The sequence below is a fragment of the Erpetoichthys calabaricus genome, chromosome 5, assembly GCF_900747795.2.
Source record: "Erpetoichthys calabaricus chromosome 5, fErpCal1.3, whole genome shotgun sequence".
NCBI classification, from domain to species: Eukaryota; Metazoa; Chordata; class Cladistia; order Polypteriformes; family Polypteridae; genus Erpetoichthys; species Erpetoichthys calabaricus.
Window position 1 is genome coordinate 238,399,986 of NC_041398.2, and position 15,517 is coordinate 238,415,502.

At 36.2% G+C, this 15,517-nt stretch overlaps 1 protein-coding gene across 2 annotated transcripts in view; it reads right to left on the bottom strand.

Annotated features, from left to right (window-relative positions):
• Nucleotides 1-15,517, bottom strand: part of mnd1 (meiotic nuclear divisions 1 homolog (S. cerevisiae)) — a 69,464-nt gene that overhangs the window by 27,129 nt on the left and 26,818 nt on the right. For both annotated transcript variants that reach the window (XM_051928192.1, XM_028803043.2), the window contains exons 4-5: nucleotides 13,603-13,751; nucleotides 7,114-7,188 (exon numbers count right to left, since the gene is read on the bottom strand). In XM_051928192.1, the coding sequence (XP_051784152.1) occupies nucleotides 7,114-7,188; nucleotides 13,603-13,751 (224 nt within the window). The remainder of the gene's footprint in view (nucleotides 1-7,113; nucleotides 7,189-13,602; nucleotides 13,752-15,517) is intronic.

The following is a 15,517-nucleotide window of genomic DNA, read 5'->3' on the forward strand; positions in this document are numbered from 1 at the left end:
GGACTGTCGATTCAGATTCCAGCCATCTTTTAATCACCACACCCACAGCCTTCAAGGTAGTCAAATCCACTGAATAATTTTTAAGTGCATATGTGTAAATAGTCAGGACTTTCTTGTCTGCAACTCAATCTGCAATCTGCCAGTACAAGCTCCAAATGCTAAGCATTCTTATGGGGCATGGAAAAATCCTAACTCCTGCTCAAACCATCTTTATCGAGCTAACTCCAAAGCATAAGAGTTCACAACCAATTTGTTTTTCAAGACTACCTCATAGTTTCTCTTCAGAATTTGTTGAAAAAGCAACATACAAAGGAGTGTAATGTCATATGTCAAGCAAATAAAAAATAAACTTGTATTCTCACTTTCTCTTTATTGTTTACTTGTTCATATCAATTTGCACACACCTGCAGAAATTTTACATTTTAATCAGTCCTTGCCTTTCTTCAAATTACTGTCAGCCTACCACAGACAAAGACTCTCCACACCCTGGAATAAAGCCAGGAACTCCAACTGCCTTAAACAAGCATGTTTATTTTACAATAAAATATACACACATAAAATAGTATAAATGAAAGTGAAAACAATGTGAAAGTGTAAAAACTAAACTGCATAACTGGCAATTAATTCTTTTGTCTATTAGACAGAGTGGTTTATCCACTTTCCCAACCTCAAAAGTGACACAGTTCTCATATCACTATCTACTTGTAGCTTCTTCATTCCATCAATGAGCTCTTGTTTCAGATTCTTTACTTGACTCAAGGTAGCATCATTTTTATAAGAAACACATTCCTAGGTCACTTCCAGTTCAACATCCAAAATCAAAGATGGCCCTCTTTGGCCAGGAGTGTACTGTCTCAACAAAGAGAAATATATTTTAAAAAGAGGACCAAGAAACAAATGAGGCACATTGTGACGAGCAAAGATTGTAACGTGGAAATCAACACATTCTTTCAAAAGTACCTCAACACTAAGCAAAAATCATAGTTGGAATCCTCAGCCAAGTTATTACCAGAAAAGCAAAGTAAACATGATAAAGACTTTTTGGAATATATCTGCAAGCTCAGATAGAAAATAGCCACCATGATGACCTTATTTGTTTTTTCCATAATTGACATCAAAGATGATCAGATGCAAACCATGTGAACTTGCCGCCAACAAACACACAACCATTATGACCATAGGGTGGCAAAATAACATCAAAGCAAATAGTATATATAAACATTATAAAATAAATTTAGTCCTGTTAAATTGATATTCAAAACAATACAGTAACTACTGAATAAGAATCCAGGAGAAACAAAACCTCCAGAATGACCATCAAAAAAGGGAAAACATCCATTAATAACAAAGAAAAATTAAAGGACATTACGCTTAAGCATTCCAAGGTGGCTTTGGCAGCTCTGCGCCAATGAGCCATTAATAAGTCTTAAAGGAGCAGCTTTTGTGTCCTCTACCTTAAATGTGCAACGCAGGTCCATTCACCCCTTTTGCTGTTAGCCTGGAGAAGGTGCACTGGCTTTTTCATTTTCAGCCTCACACATAAAGCTAACATTTTTCACAGGTTACCTGCCTATAATCAGGATCTTGAGGGACTTCAACCTCCTGGGGGGTCAGAGCCTACTCAAGGCATACACTTGACTAGTCTTTAAAAAGACATGATGTTTTCTCTGTCCAATTCTTGATATAAAAGATGATGACTTGGATGTGTTTACTTACAAGATGGATTTCACTTTGATAAGACCTTAGGCATTACTTTAGTTTATTCCAAGTTATACATTTTGATTAATGGGGGTGTTCTAGGACATGTCAGAATTTAACTTAAAACTCAGTCAGTTAAAATTTAAAAATGGTCTAATATACAGAAAAGCATTTTCAAATTTTGTGGGCAACAGCATGAAAATGCTCTCTCGTCTGGAACCGAGTTTCTTCCTTTTTAACTACATCTGAGTGGCGATGCTGGAAAAAAAGTGAGATAGTCACAGTGGACTTAAACTGTTAAGGGAGTACAAATCCAGTTCCATAATAAAAGATTTGTTTGGAAGTATTCTTGAATACTTTAAAAGACAAACCATCAATGAAATTAAAAGCAATAGGGCTGATAAAATAAACAGAGCAAAACTAGAAAAAAGGTTAAAAGTCTCTGGCTTAATATAATCTGAAGACAACTGTACTTGGTCTTTAGTGGCACTGCTATAAAATGTGCAATAAATGAATCAGTGTTTTAATTTGTATTATTCAATTAATTAATTTCTGTACTTTGCTAATCATACAGCATTGAAAAACTTTACCTTAACAGTAAAAAGCAGTATTCTGAGTTCTTCCTGGATTGCTTTCGATTGTGTTTCGTGAAAATTTGAGGATATTTCAAGGTTAGTTCAACTTAGAAAACAGGTTACATGGCGTCTTGATGCCCCCTGGGGGAGCTTGTGTGTCATGAAATGCTACACAATGATATATCAAAACAAAAAGACTGCCAGAGAGGTTATAACCATAATATGACAGTTAACGCACATGCTTTCAATGCAGTCAATCAGGGGTTCATAACCTCTCTTTATACTTAATTTTTTCTTTATTCAAAGATTTCTTTTACTTTTCGTCACCACTCCCCCACCTCATCCCTGGTGGAGCCATATTGTCTTCAGTTTTGCAATGTGCCAGGTGCAGTTTTTTGGCTTCTTCTATTTGAAGCCTTACACCATACTCTGTTATATAATTCAGACAGTCATAACAAATTGGAATCACCAGCTGCAATTACCATAAACACAATATATTTTTCTCCCCATTTTAAATTAACAGCAATACTTTCCAATAATACTCAGGCAACTCCAAATAATAAACAATAAATCAAGACCGAATGAAATCTAATGGTATTGATGTGATGTGTAGAAAAATCAGTGGTCCGTTGGACAGATAATATCAGTATGCAGAGTTACATATTCCTTCCTGGTATCTTAAAATTGGTTTCTGCTCCATTTGAGACGTCTTAAAAATATCTTTAAATGCATTTTATATCAAGATACAAAAATACTGTATATTCATTCAGTATCTGAAAAAAAAATTAATGATATCTCAAATTCATTTTCAGATATATCAATACAGCTGCTTATAAATTTTTAGATCTCAGAAGACCATTTCATGATGTTTTTTGTATTGAGTATTTTGAGAAATCTCAAATGCATTTTGAAGTCCTATTGAAAGGAAAGGACATTTTGGACCATTTGAGCATGACCAAAACATTTAATAAACTTAATTAAAGTTAGGTGCTATGTTTAAAAACTGGAATACTTGGACTTTTGGCCCTAACTTCAAAAACATGCCTGATGAAATACAATAGCCAAAACATTAGATTTTTTAGATAACTTCAGCTTATCTCTCTATAATAAAAAAAAAATCTTGGGCGGGAGACTAGGGAGATGAGTCGTGATCTTCTCAGAAGACAATTTGACTTCCCGCGAGAGACACTTTAACGTCACGCAAGACAAGGCAGTGAGACAACATTTAAAACAAGTTCACGGACATCTAACCTAGCAGTTGTTGGAATGCTTTTGGCAGACAAACTTCATGTGCTCCCAGCTCTTAAAACAACAAGCGACAAGCAGAACACGCAGCTCGCCAGCAGCAGCAAGCCAGCAGATGATGCAACTGCTTCTTCTTAGCGTGAATTCAGCCACTTCTCCTTCACAACATGAGCAGCGTTATACATCCTGCAAGAAAGAGATTTCACTGTGCCCGTCGCAGGAAATAAAGGACAAATATTGTTTTTACAAACGTTTTTAAGTAAAAGTGAAAAAAATGCATATGTAACAATTCCCATGAAAGTAACAATCTTTTTAAGTTGTTAAGGGGGGTGGGGGCTTGGGGGATTTGGTGAGCAAAGCAAGCAGGGACAGAACCCCCTAGTTACTTTTTGAAAAAAATCACACATCCTTTTCAGACCTAAGCATAATACACAGAAAAACAAAAGCTGAAGACACTCCAGATTTTTTGGTATCCAATCAGACAGGAGTACAGTGAAATTTACAATGTTTTGAAACAATACATAGGAAAAACCATGTCAAACTGGTAGTAAATTAATGAAGTTTATTATCAGTGATTATTTGCTCATACACCTGAAACATTTACTCATGTCCAGTGAGGATTAGTAACCACCTCACCACACCCCCTCCAGAAAACGGCATTGTTTGACTCACCCTTAATAAGCTAGCCATTGCATTCTAAGAAGACTGTTTGTTAACCATACATAAAAGGTATAAACAAGTTCTATGCTTTGCAGTTATGTCATTTTGCTCCTTGAAGTAGTTAATTGGAAATAAATAAGGATGTGAAATATTCATAAATTAATCAAGTGCATAGATAAATAAAAGTTATCAAAATGCTTTATTTCAGGACAGGTTAAAAGGAGAGTCAGTGATCAATTTCTAATGCACGTCTACTTGCATACTACTGTGAAGTCATGGCAGCCAGGGTGTTAGCACAGTCACTGAGAGCAAAGACCGCTGCAGAAGCACAATGCACACTTGTATGAGAAAAACAGGCAAACAACTGAATACTGTTTTTAAATTTTCACAACACTGCATCAAAAGAGTCACAAGTTAAGTGTTTACAAAGGTGTTAACTTACCTTCTAGTTACTATGGGTAGATACTTTAACAGGGGTGTCGAACTCCAGGCCTGGAGGGCCACAGTGGCTACAGGTTTTCATTCTAACCCTTTTCCTAATCACTGACCAGTTTTCATTGCTAATTAACTCATTTCCCCTCCATTTTAATAGCCCTGTTTTTAAGGAGTCAGTCCTCTGAATTTATTCCTTTCTTCATTAAATGAGAGCCAAACAGAAATGAGATGTGAAACAAGCCGACAGATGAACAGCTAAATTGGGATTTCAAACTCCAACCAATTTGCACTCCTACCAATCTCTTAATGAAAAGCTGATTCTTGCTGTTAATTAAACTCGTTATTTAATTCCACAGATTGTTGCTGCTCTCATTCTGCCACGGCAGACATTTCTAAAACTGTTGATTTTCTGTTTTTTGTAAGAACATCGTCAAAATGTTTTGGTGACCTGAGAGATCAACCTTACTGAGAACTTCACCTTTCGTTATTTTCAGATATGTGCTGAGCACAGGTGAGCTGGTCATGTGGCGGCTTGTTTTGTGTCTCATTATTGTTTGGCTGCTAATTAAGGAAAAAGAGACAACTAAGGGGTCTGAGTCAAGTTAATTAAAACCAAGGCAAAAGAAGTTAATTAGCAGCAAAAACGTGTCACAAATGAAGAAGATGGATAGAATGAAAACCTGCAGCCACTGTGGCCCTCCAGGACTGGAGTTCGACACCTGTGCTTTAACAAAAAGATTTTAGTGACAAATCAAAGACAAAAGTACATTTTATTTCCAAGATGTTAAGATTGATACATAAACAACATGGCATTGTTTTCTTGACGTCTAAGTGAACTATATCGGCATTACTCTAAATGAAAATCCTCATGGTAAAGATACAATGAAACAAGATTAGCACCAAATGTTTTCAGCTGTCAGCAAAGAAAAGCAACCAACATTAGAAAATGTTGACAAGTCTAGGTCATTCAGCCTAACATGGATGGCCAATCCTATCCACCTAATTTCTCCAAAACGCCACCAAATCAAGACTTGAAGGTCCTGCTCTCTACCACACTACTTTTCTCTTGTTCTACATGTGAAGAAAAAACTTTCTAATGTTTATAAGAAATTTACCTTTAATAAGTATCCAAATGTGTCTCCATGTTCTTATTTCAGAATTTATTTTAAAGTAAAAACTGGGATCCACTATACTAAAAACTTTCATAATTTAAAAAATTTCTGTTATTATACCGCCTAATCTCGGTTTGTTTAAACTGAAATGGTTCAGCTGCTTTAATCTTTCCATCTTTCCACATTGTTCATATCTCTCAGTCCCAGAATCTGCCTGCTCTTCTCTGGACTGTTTATAGCGCTGCTATGTCTTGTTTGTAGTCTGAAGACCAAAATCTAGTTCATATATATAGTTTTGTACTAACACTCACTTCTATTCTTTCCATATGATATTCAGCTATTTCCTTAATAATTCTTTCCTTTAAAATTTACCTGTGATCCATGTTAATCTAAGCAATACTTCATCTTCTTCTTCCATTAGGGGTTGTCACAGAGGATCATCTTGTTCCATCTCTTCCTGTCCTCGTCATCTTGCTCTGTCACACCCATCACCTGCATGTCCTCACTCACCAGGTCCATAAACCTTCTCTTAGGCCTTCCTCTTTTTCTCTTGCCTGGCAGCTCCATCCTTGGCATCCTTCTCCCAAATATACTCAACATCTCTCCTCTGCACATGTCCAAACCAACACAATCTCACCTCTCTGACTTTGTCTCCCAACCGTCCAGCCTGAGCTGACCCTCTAATGTCCTCATTTCTAATCCTGTCCATCCTCGTCACACCCAATGCAAATCTTAGCATCTTTAACTCTGCCACCTCCAGCTCTGTCTCCTGCTTTCTGGTCAGTGCCACCAGCTCTAGCCCATATAACATAGCTGGTCTCACCACCGTCCTGTAGACCTTCCTTTTTGCACTTGCTGATACACGTCTGTCACAAAGTACTCCTGACCCTTCTCCACCCTTTCCACCTTGCCTGCACTCTCTTTTTCACCTCTCTTCCACAATCACCATTACTCTGTACAATACTTCAATACAATAATTATAAAGCAATACTTCTCCATCTACAATTTCCAAATCACTAAGTACCTCCTTAGTAAATTACTTTTGGTAGGTTACATACAAAAATGATATGGATAAATAAGTGTATACATATACATTTTGATATGGCATCTTTTTCTCCTCCTGTATAAGGAGATAAATAAGTTAAACAAATTGCAAGAAGGAACACAACTGCTGTCATGTGCACCAATTAATGTAGTAGTTGTCTGGCCCCTCTGCCCACTCACAATCTTCAGTAAAGCTCCTCAATGCACTTTGACCATAAACATCTCGAGAATGACTATTATATACTTATATATTATCACTCAGCAATAAGACGGTATTAAGAGATGTGTGTCATTTACTTCACATTGCCTTAGAATTAAACCTAAAATAAACAATGCTCACTTACCGTGTCTTGACGACCCATTTTTGCCTTTTTTACAGCAAGTTCTAAAGCAGTTTTCTTTTGCTCACCCTCTGTGGTCTATAAATTGAAATCAATAAGGGGTAGATGAATTGTTTCAATCTTAAATACTGCTTGAATACAAGGTATAACAACAGTTTCCTAACTACTGTATGTTAAACTATATTTATTGTTGACATTGTACTGGAGAATTTTTTATATATATACAAATAAATATATGTGTTGTGAAATATGACAACAAATAAATAATTTGGAATTTTGGAATAACATTTTCAAGGTTTTGACACTAAAAAAGATCCACTCGAATTAGAGTAACTGTAACTTGCATTAACTTCAAATCTGCTTCCACTGATGTAAAAATGCAAGTGTGAAGGCAGAATGAAGATTTGTGAACAACCTCCAGTGCCACTGGCCCAGAATATTCAGTTTATATATTTACATCTGTACATGTATTCATAATTACAGCTTTAGTATTTTTGTTGTAGTAGTACAACATTCACAAGTGTTGCAGAAAGGCCATATATTCTAAAACAGATGATGCCCTCAGTAATCTATATATCCATCCATTTTCCAACTCGCTATATCCTAACACAGGGTCACGGGGGTCTGCTGGAGTAGCAAGAACCAAAAGTGGCTTCTCACTGGATGCTTACTATATTGCCAATAGGACATGCATGTTTTTAAAACTGTCTCCCAATCATCTACTGTACCTATACACAGCACAAAAAAGGAAAACATTACCGAAAGAAACAAATCTATATAAAAAGAAAAAAAGAAACAGTATTTGTTTTTCAAGGCAGGTACATCACTTCTTATTCTTCCCTCATGCTTAATACAGCCTAAGGAGAATGTATAACTCAATATCATTTATAGTGAAAAGTCAACAAACAGAATGGCTACGAATTAATTAAGTCCAAAATGGAAATTGTGTCTGTGAGTCAGCTTTCTGACACGTAATTACATCAAATTTAAGATTTGTGCTGTAGCATCTTACTTTTTACTCATATGCATGCATAAAAAAGGTTAGCTTATCACAAGCAACTGTTTCAACTGTACAGCTTTAGAACAAAAGTTAAACATACAAAACTCAAATAAGGAGTGTTAAAGTAAAAATAGCAGACAGAGACAGGCAATATGCATGCTTCAGTCCTCATTGACACAATGTATATCCTGTTGATTAAGTAACTTTGTATATCTATAGTCATTTTTCTCTAATGATAACTGACTTTCTTCATTGTTAACTAGATACAGTAAGTGAATGATTGTGTACAGCACTTCTTTCCATATTTCCCAGAAACCCTAGGAAATTAGGTTAAAAATCAAGACTTTTTTTTTTTTCATCAGTGTGTTATCCTGAACCAGATGCAACCTTCTCACATTAAATAATGCACATCTTGGTAAGCTGTAATGTTTATTTAGGCATTTTATTAATAATAACTAGGCTCATTAGATTTTTGCAGTAGCTCCATCTATATGCATATGTATTTAACCAGCAGGAATTTAAACATGCACAGCAAGCTGAAGTTGACACAACAAATCCTCAATACAAGAAAACAACAAGACAAAAGACATTAGTCTAGTGTAACACATGAACATCTCAAATTAAAAAAGAAAAATGAACTTTCTAGAGACAAATGCTACTGCATCCCAGCGCCCAGTTATAGGTAATGAAGGAACTATTTTTCCTACCAAAATCATTTTCATATATAGTTTATCTAAATTTTGCAACACTGCAAAGAATTACATTAAAATTTGAAAAAAAGACAAACGATTTGTATAATGCATCTAAAGAAATAAAGTGATTTTTCCATGTTCCTTATACTCATACTTTCTAAACATTCAATCAGTAAATTAAATAAGACAGAGGACATCAAGGTTCATGATCTTTTTTAGTAATGTTTACATGAGAAATCATAAAATTTTCCTTCTAAGCTACATCCAAAAATAGGCAAAAATAAAACAAAAAAAATTAAAAAAAACACACAGAGAGCAGGTTCAAAATTAAACAAATGTGCAGAAATATTAGCATCATTTGAAAAAATAAAAAAAACCCAGTACATTGTTAAGTGCTTCGAATAATCTGCCATTATGTTTTTACCTAAAACAGCTACACAATACATATGGAAAAAATACAAATGTTAAACGTACAGAGTTTATCTTAGATATCCCTTATTAAAAATCTGGATTGCACTAGGAAGAAAGTAATTTCTGGAGCAGTTTGTGCTGATCTTTAAAAGTGAACATCCTTCCTGATTTACTGAAACTCAGCTCTGTGTGTTTTTGGAGCCTGTCATCAGCTGAGAGGATTTCCAGTTTCTTCAACATTGCCTGTTGACAAACACTTATGAAATCATCTGTGTTAGTGCCAGTAATTTTTCATACATGTTTGGTAACCTGCTGGAGTTTTTTTTTTTTTTTCTTTTAATTTTGGTTTGTCAAGACTACTAAACCAGACCATGAAGCTGAAAATGATGACAGTGCAAGAAAAGGTCAACATAATTTATGGAGAAGAAATAAGCACCAGTTACACTGTTAAATAATCAAAGCACAAACTTAATACATACACACTGTATGTATGTGTGTGTGTGTGTGTATATATTATATGAGTTTGCATGTTCTCCTCGTGTCTGCGTGGGGTTTTCTCCAGGTGCTCCGGTTTCCTCCTCACATAATCCAAACACATGCAGGTTAGGTGGATTGGCGATCCTAAATTGTCCCTAGTGTGTGCGCCCTTCTGTGGGCTGACGCCCAGCCTGGGGATTTGTTCCTGCCTTGCACCCTGTGTTGGCTGGGATTGGTTCCAGCAGACCCCCGTGACCCTGTGTTAGGATATAGTGGGTTGGATAATGACTGACTGACTATATACTGTATAATTATAAAATTTTACGTAAACTGGGTAAGAGTGATAAAGACAGTAATTAAAAAAAAAGTACAAATAAATTTTACTTTAGTACTCTCTACACAGGTACCTCTCTGACTATGCAAGCTATGTTTTTACTTCCCCATCAAAAACTACTTTCAAATTAACTCCTTCAGATTTCTCGGTTTCTCTCTGAATGAGACTCATGTTCTCCCAACTCTGATGGATTCCGTTTCTTTATTTTGTGTCTGGAAAGGATCAAAGGTAAGTAAGGTCAAATTGCTGGGCTCCTGCAAATGTACAAATACTTAATGGTTAATCCAGGGCTTCATTAAGAAAAATAAGAATGTGCTAAGGACACCAAAGGAAAGGGGGTACCACAGAGTCCATTACCAGTCTCGACTTTAACAGAGTTTTTTGTGATTTTCCTTATTTCCATGTTCGACTTTACCCTGCACTACTGTAACAAAAAGGTTACCTTTGCATAGTCAAAGTTAAATAGTTTGGTTTAAAGGTGATGTCAGATATCACATTTGTTCCCATTTCATGGCGTAAGAGTTTCACTTCCATCAAGTATAAAAACAGCTCGCTTTTTCTGGCAAGCATTTACCACACCAGCCAATATATGTAACAAATCAATCACATTTAAGCTCTTTATTATTTCTTTTACTGATTTATCCCATAAATAAATATAAGTATTAATATCTTATTTCACTTTCAGTACTTAGTCTTAATATATTGTCAGCTAAGCAATGGAAGCTCTAAGGGGGACACCATTGTTTGGCTGTGCTTAGGACATCAGTTAGGCTTATTCTGGCCCTGACTTGATGATTAGTACATATTGGTCAAACATCCAAATTTAAAGATAGACACTCTTGGACTACCCATGTATTTAGGTGTTTTTATCAATATTGACATAGACCGCCATACAACCCTTGTGCAACCAGAGATAGTGGTCTCTGTTGGCCTCACCATAAGTCCTTAAATCCTTCTGTAATGTGAAAGACAGATCTGGTTGTGTGTGCAACTCAAGAGGGCTGCACCTAAACCACTAACTGGATACTAGCAGACCAATGACACCTTTTACTAAATTATAGGCCAGTAGTGTTGGATCTATAGTACTAACAGGTAGAACTCAATAAGCAAATCAATACAAAAAGAAAAGGGGTACTGGGCCCACCACCCAAGAGTCTGCAGCTGTCATGTCTCAGCCAGTGTTCAAATTCATGTTTTATGCCTCTTTTACTCATATTTGATTCTTTGTAGGTGATTATGTGCATTTTCTTTATTTTTGGTTTTGTGTCTCTCTATAATATATATATATATATATATATATATATATATATATATATATATATATATGGTTGAAATAGTTTACTGTCAAATAAATGCAAAGAGTACACGACACGTGTTTCGCCCTCATTCTGGGCTCATCAAGTGTACACACTCCACTGCACTCCCTCTCGGGAATCGAACCTCGGACGTCAGCGTCAGAGGCGATGCCCCTAACGTTGCGCCACGGCGTGTGGTTCGTTTATTTGACAGCATGTAGATCAGGGTAATTACATTCACGGCATTCGTAGTCTGTGTCACAATCTGATTGTATGGGTGGTTACCTACCAGGTAACGCTTGTGGTTGGCCAGCAATCTGCTAACATCCGCCACGGTGCCCTCAGTTTGTGAGGAGCAGATCATAGAATGGTTGAAATAGTTTACTGTCAAATAAATGCAAAGAGTACACGACACGTGTTTCGCCCTCAATCTGGGCTCATCAGGTGTACACACTCCACTGCACTCCCTCTCGGGAATCGAACCTCGGACGTCAGCGTCAGAGGCGATGCCCCAGATTGTGACACAGACTACGAATGCCGTGAATATATATGTATATATGTATGGATATTCCCCAAAAAGGCAGGGCCACCTGCCAATCACTGCCCTCCACATCTTATATCCGGAGGGTCTTCCACTGTTCCTTTCGATTGTGCTAAGGAGTGGCGAGTTCTTGTGCTTTTGTAAGTTTTACAGGATTGGTGTTTCTTTGAAGTTTTGACCTTTGTGCTGTTTTTTGAATGTTCTTTGAATATCTGTATTTGGACTTGTCTACTCTGGATTGCCTTATTGGTTCAGGCAATTTCTTTGCTTTTTAAGCTCCACGAAGGTGGATTGTATTTGGAATACTTTTTAAATCTTTAATTTTATAAAGATTTGGTGCTTGTACTTATTCCTAGCTGGGGTTTGAAGGTAATATCCCCCTCTAGTGGGCATTACTGGAAGTGTGTGTGGGACTATATGCTTTGGAATGCTTTTAGTCCTTGGAACTCCTAGTCAAAAACACCAGTGCATTTATATTAATACATATGTTCAAAAAGCTGCTTTGTTCAGCAGCTGTAATCACACTAATAATAGACTGAGTGCAAAAACTACCATTAACTCCTGGTACTGAAATTAATGGAATACTGGTACTTTGCCGTTTTAAAAATTGAGTTTTTACATATATTTTCATTACCAGTATACCACACAACTCTGATGTTCACATTATTATGTTTTCCTTTAACAACATAGACATTAGTCTCATTTTCATCATTCGTCCACACTACCCCAACGTTTTAAAGCCCCAAAAACTGAGACTATATTTCTGAAAATGCCAGCTCAGTGTTGCAATGTGGATAGGTGAAAATGCAGACTCCTAATTGTACTCAGATAGGTTTATGTTAATTGTGTGGATCCTGTTCATTACAATGTCTTATTCTCTGATTGTTCACCATTCATGGAAGACAACCACATTCCAACGATGCAGAGTTGTATTGTTTACCTGTATGCAACTAAATTTCACTTTTTACAGTTTGATGGCTGCAAACATGTGAAAAAGGCGAATAATGTACTGGTCCTTACAGTTCTGTAATATTTCCTGTGGCTTATGGCGTAACCATCCATTTTTAGAGTCCAAGAGGACACTTCCTCTTCCTGCTGATGCGCATGCCCAGCCTAAGCGAATGTCTATGTTATATGCATTTTCTGTCATTTTAGTTTGGATGGAGATGCTTTTGTAAACAATGTGAAATCTCTTGTGAGGACAGAGATTGTTTCCAAAGAAAAACACCATTTTTAAACGGAAACACAATCATAGTTTCACTAGTGCAAGATGTTTCTATCTGTGGCCAATGACAAAGTGTACTTCTTTCCCTTAATGTGTCTTTCTTTGTGATGCAACAGGTTAAAAATCCCTATATTTGTTAAACTGGATTGTACACAAATTTACATTTAGAATTACGACATGAGCTCTTTATAACATAAATGTGTATCAACAATGTATCAGTTGGACACCAGATTCACAAAAGAGAACTCACACACATAGAAGGCACCCCACCTTAGAATCAAATCAGGAATTCAAGCATTCTGAAGCTACTACCATTTTGCTGCTCATATAGCTTGTATGTAATAACCAATAAGCCTGGAAATAATAGTCACAGAATTCAACATTACATCAGACGACAGTTTAGCATCAGGTTTTATGTATTTACATGACAAAAATATTTAATAAGCAGGTAAATAATACTGCAATTGAGGGCAACCTATAAATTTTAATACAAAGGGTTTTTTCTCCTTTCTTTTACCTGTTTCTCAAGATCATTTAGTTTTCGTTTTCTTGCATGCAATGCTTTACTTGGGAAAGCCCAGTAATAGTTTGAGGTTCCAACTCTCTCAGTGTCCACCATGCCATCATCAACTAGGCTCTGCAGAACATCTTTTACAGACATTGGGGCTGTAAAGAAATAGACAAATGTGTATGAAAATATTTTGAGAGAGAAAAATATATTATATTACATTATAATGTGCCAACCTTGGGTGAAAAGGCTTTAAACACATGTTATATTTTGCATTAAGACATTTGATTATTACATATTCCAATATGCATCTTTTCCCTAACTCAATACAAGTAAAACTCAATGAATATTTTATTGATATAATATGGACAATTCAAGATGTTTAACTCCCTTTTGTTGGACCTCGCTACTCAGAAAAGTATGCAGTTGGAGGCGAATTTGACAGTAGTCTGAACAATGAATCCCACATTTTTGCCTGATAACACGCTCGCAGCCATTTAAATACAATTCAACAAGGCAGGGGTCCAGAGGCTTTTGTGACAGCACTAAATACAAGTCAAGAAGCACTTTCTCAGCTGCATTCCAAGTTTAATATTTAATTCTGTAACTGCAATACTCTTCATTTGGCTCATCTTAACCAGGTATTTGGCTGATGCTTCAAACTTTTTTTGTTTGTTTTACCGATTTAATAAAGCTACGTATCCCAACAACTCAAGTACACATGTCAAAGTTAACTGTAAATGGTAAAGTCTGTTGGGATATTGTGGAGTCTGACCGTTTTACTACTCCCAAGCCCTTTTGCTGTTGGAGCATAATGCTCATTCAGATTTGAGGCTTAATATCTTTTACATTTGTTCTAAGTCAATTTGTAAAGTTTCATCTGACCTCACATTCTGTCTGTTTTTTAAGCAAATGAAGAAATAGGAACAGTCCCTGCTATTCATTTAATGGGGTTGTCACTACCACATTGAGTGTGACATAATCATAGAACTTTGCAAGCTTTCAGTCTAACTAAATCTCATCAATTTGTCTTGTACCCTTAATTTGTCTTTTATATAATATTGTATTGTACATGAAAGATCTGCAAATCTTCTTTTTGTATTTCCATTAAAAAAAATACCAGGCACACTTTCCTTTCTCTCCTGGTGTTGCCTTTGCTCAATTGTAATAACTTACTGCTGATAATTTTTTACGTTTGACATGACATTGTAAGTTTGTTTGCACTCTAAAGCATCCTGTGATAATGCATGCTGTTAATTGCATTATATAAAGAATCAATATACTGTATTTCAAACATAAAATAAACACATAGGAACTTCTCCAGGTTGTTAGTTTAATGAAACAAAGACATGGAGGAAACTGGAAACACCATCACTTTTGGCTAAAGTTCAAAAAGCTAGAATCACACAGCTAATAACAAAGCTGACAGTCCTTCGACCTAAAATTTACACCATGTACCTGGATCCTGGCCATCAAGCCTCAGATCATCAGGCTTGGAGTCACGTTGAGCACTGGTGCAACTCAGTCCTGTGTAGTCAGCCTATTACTGTTTATTCTCCTCATACACAAATTATGCTGCCAAACTCTATATGCAACAACAATAGAGCATCTTATTATGAATAATGATGAAAGAACTTATAGGAATAAGGACAAACTTCTCACTGAATGATGCAATGACAATAATCTGTTCCTCTCTGGACTTCAGGGTGTCAAATGCGGAATGCAATTAATGCAAGTGTTATGGAAAGACCAAGAGGCTTGAAGTCCTTAATGGTCCACATCATTAATGATCCCTCAACACAATCGATCTCATGAAGAAGGTTTACAAGCATCTTTAAGTTTTGATAAGGTTTAGGAAGGTTAATCTGTTCCCCAGAAAATAACTAACCTCTATCAATGGACAGAAGTTTCATCATAGTCAGTT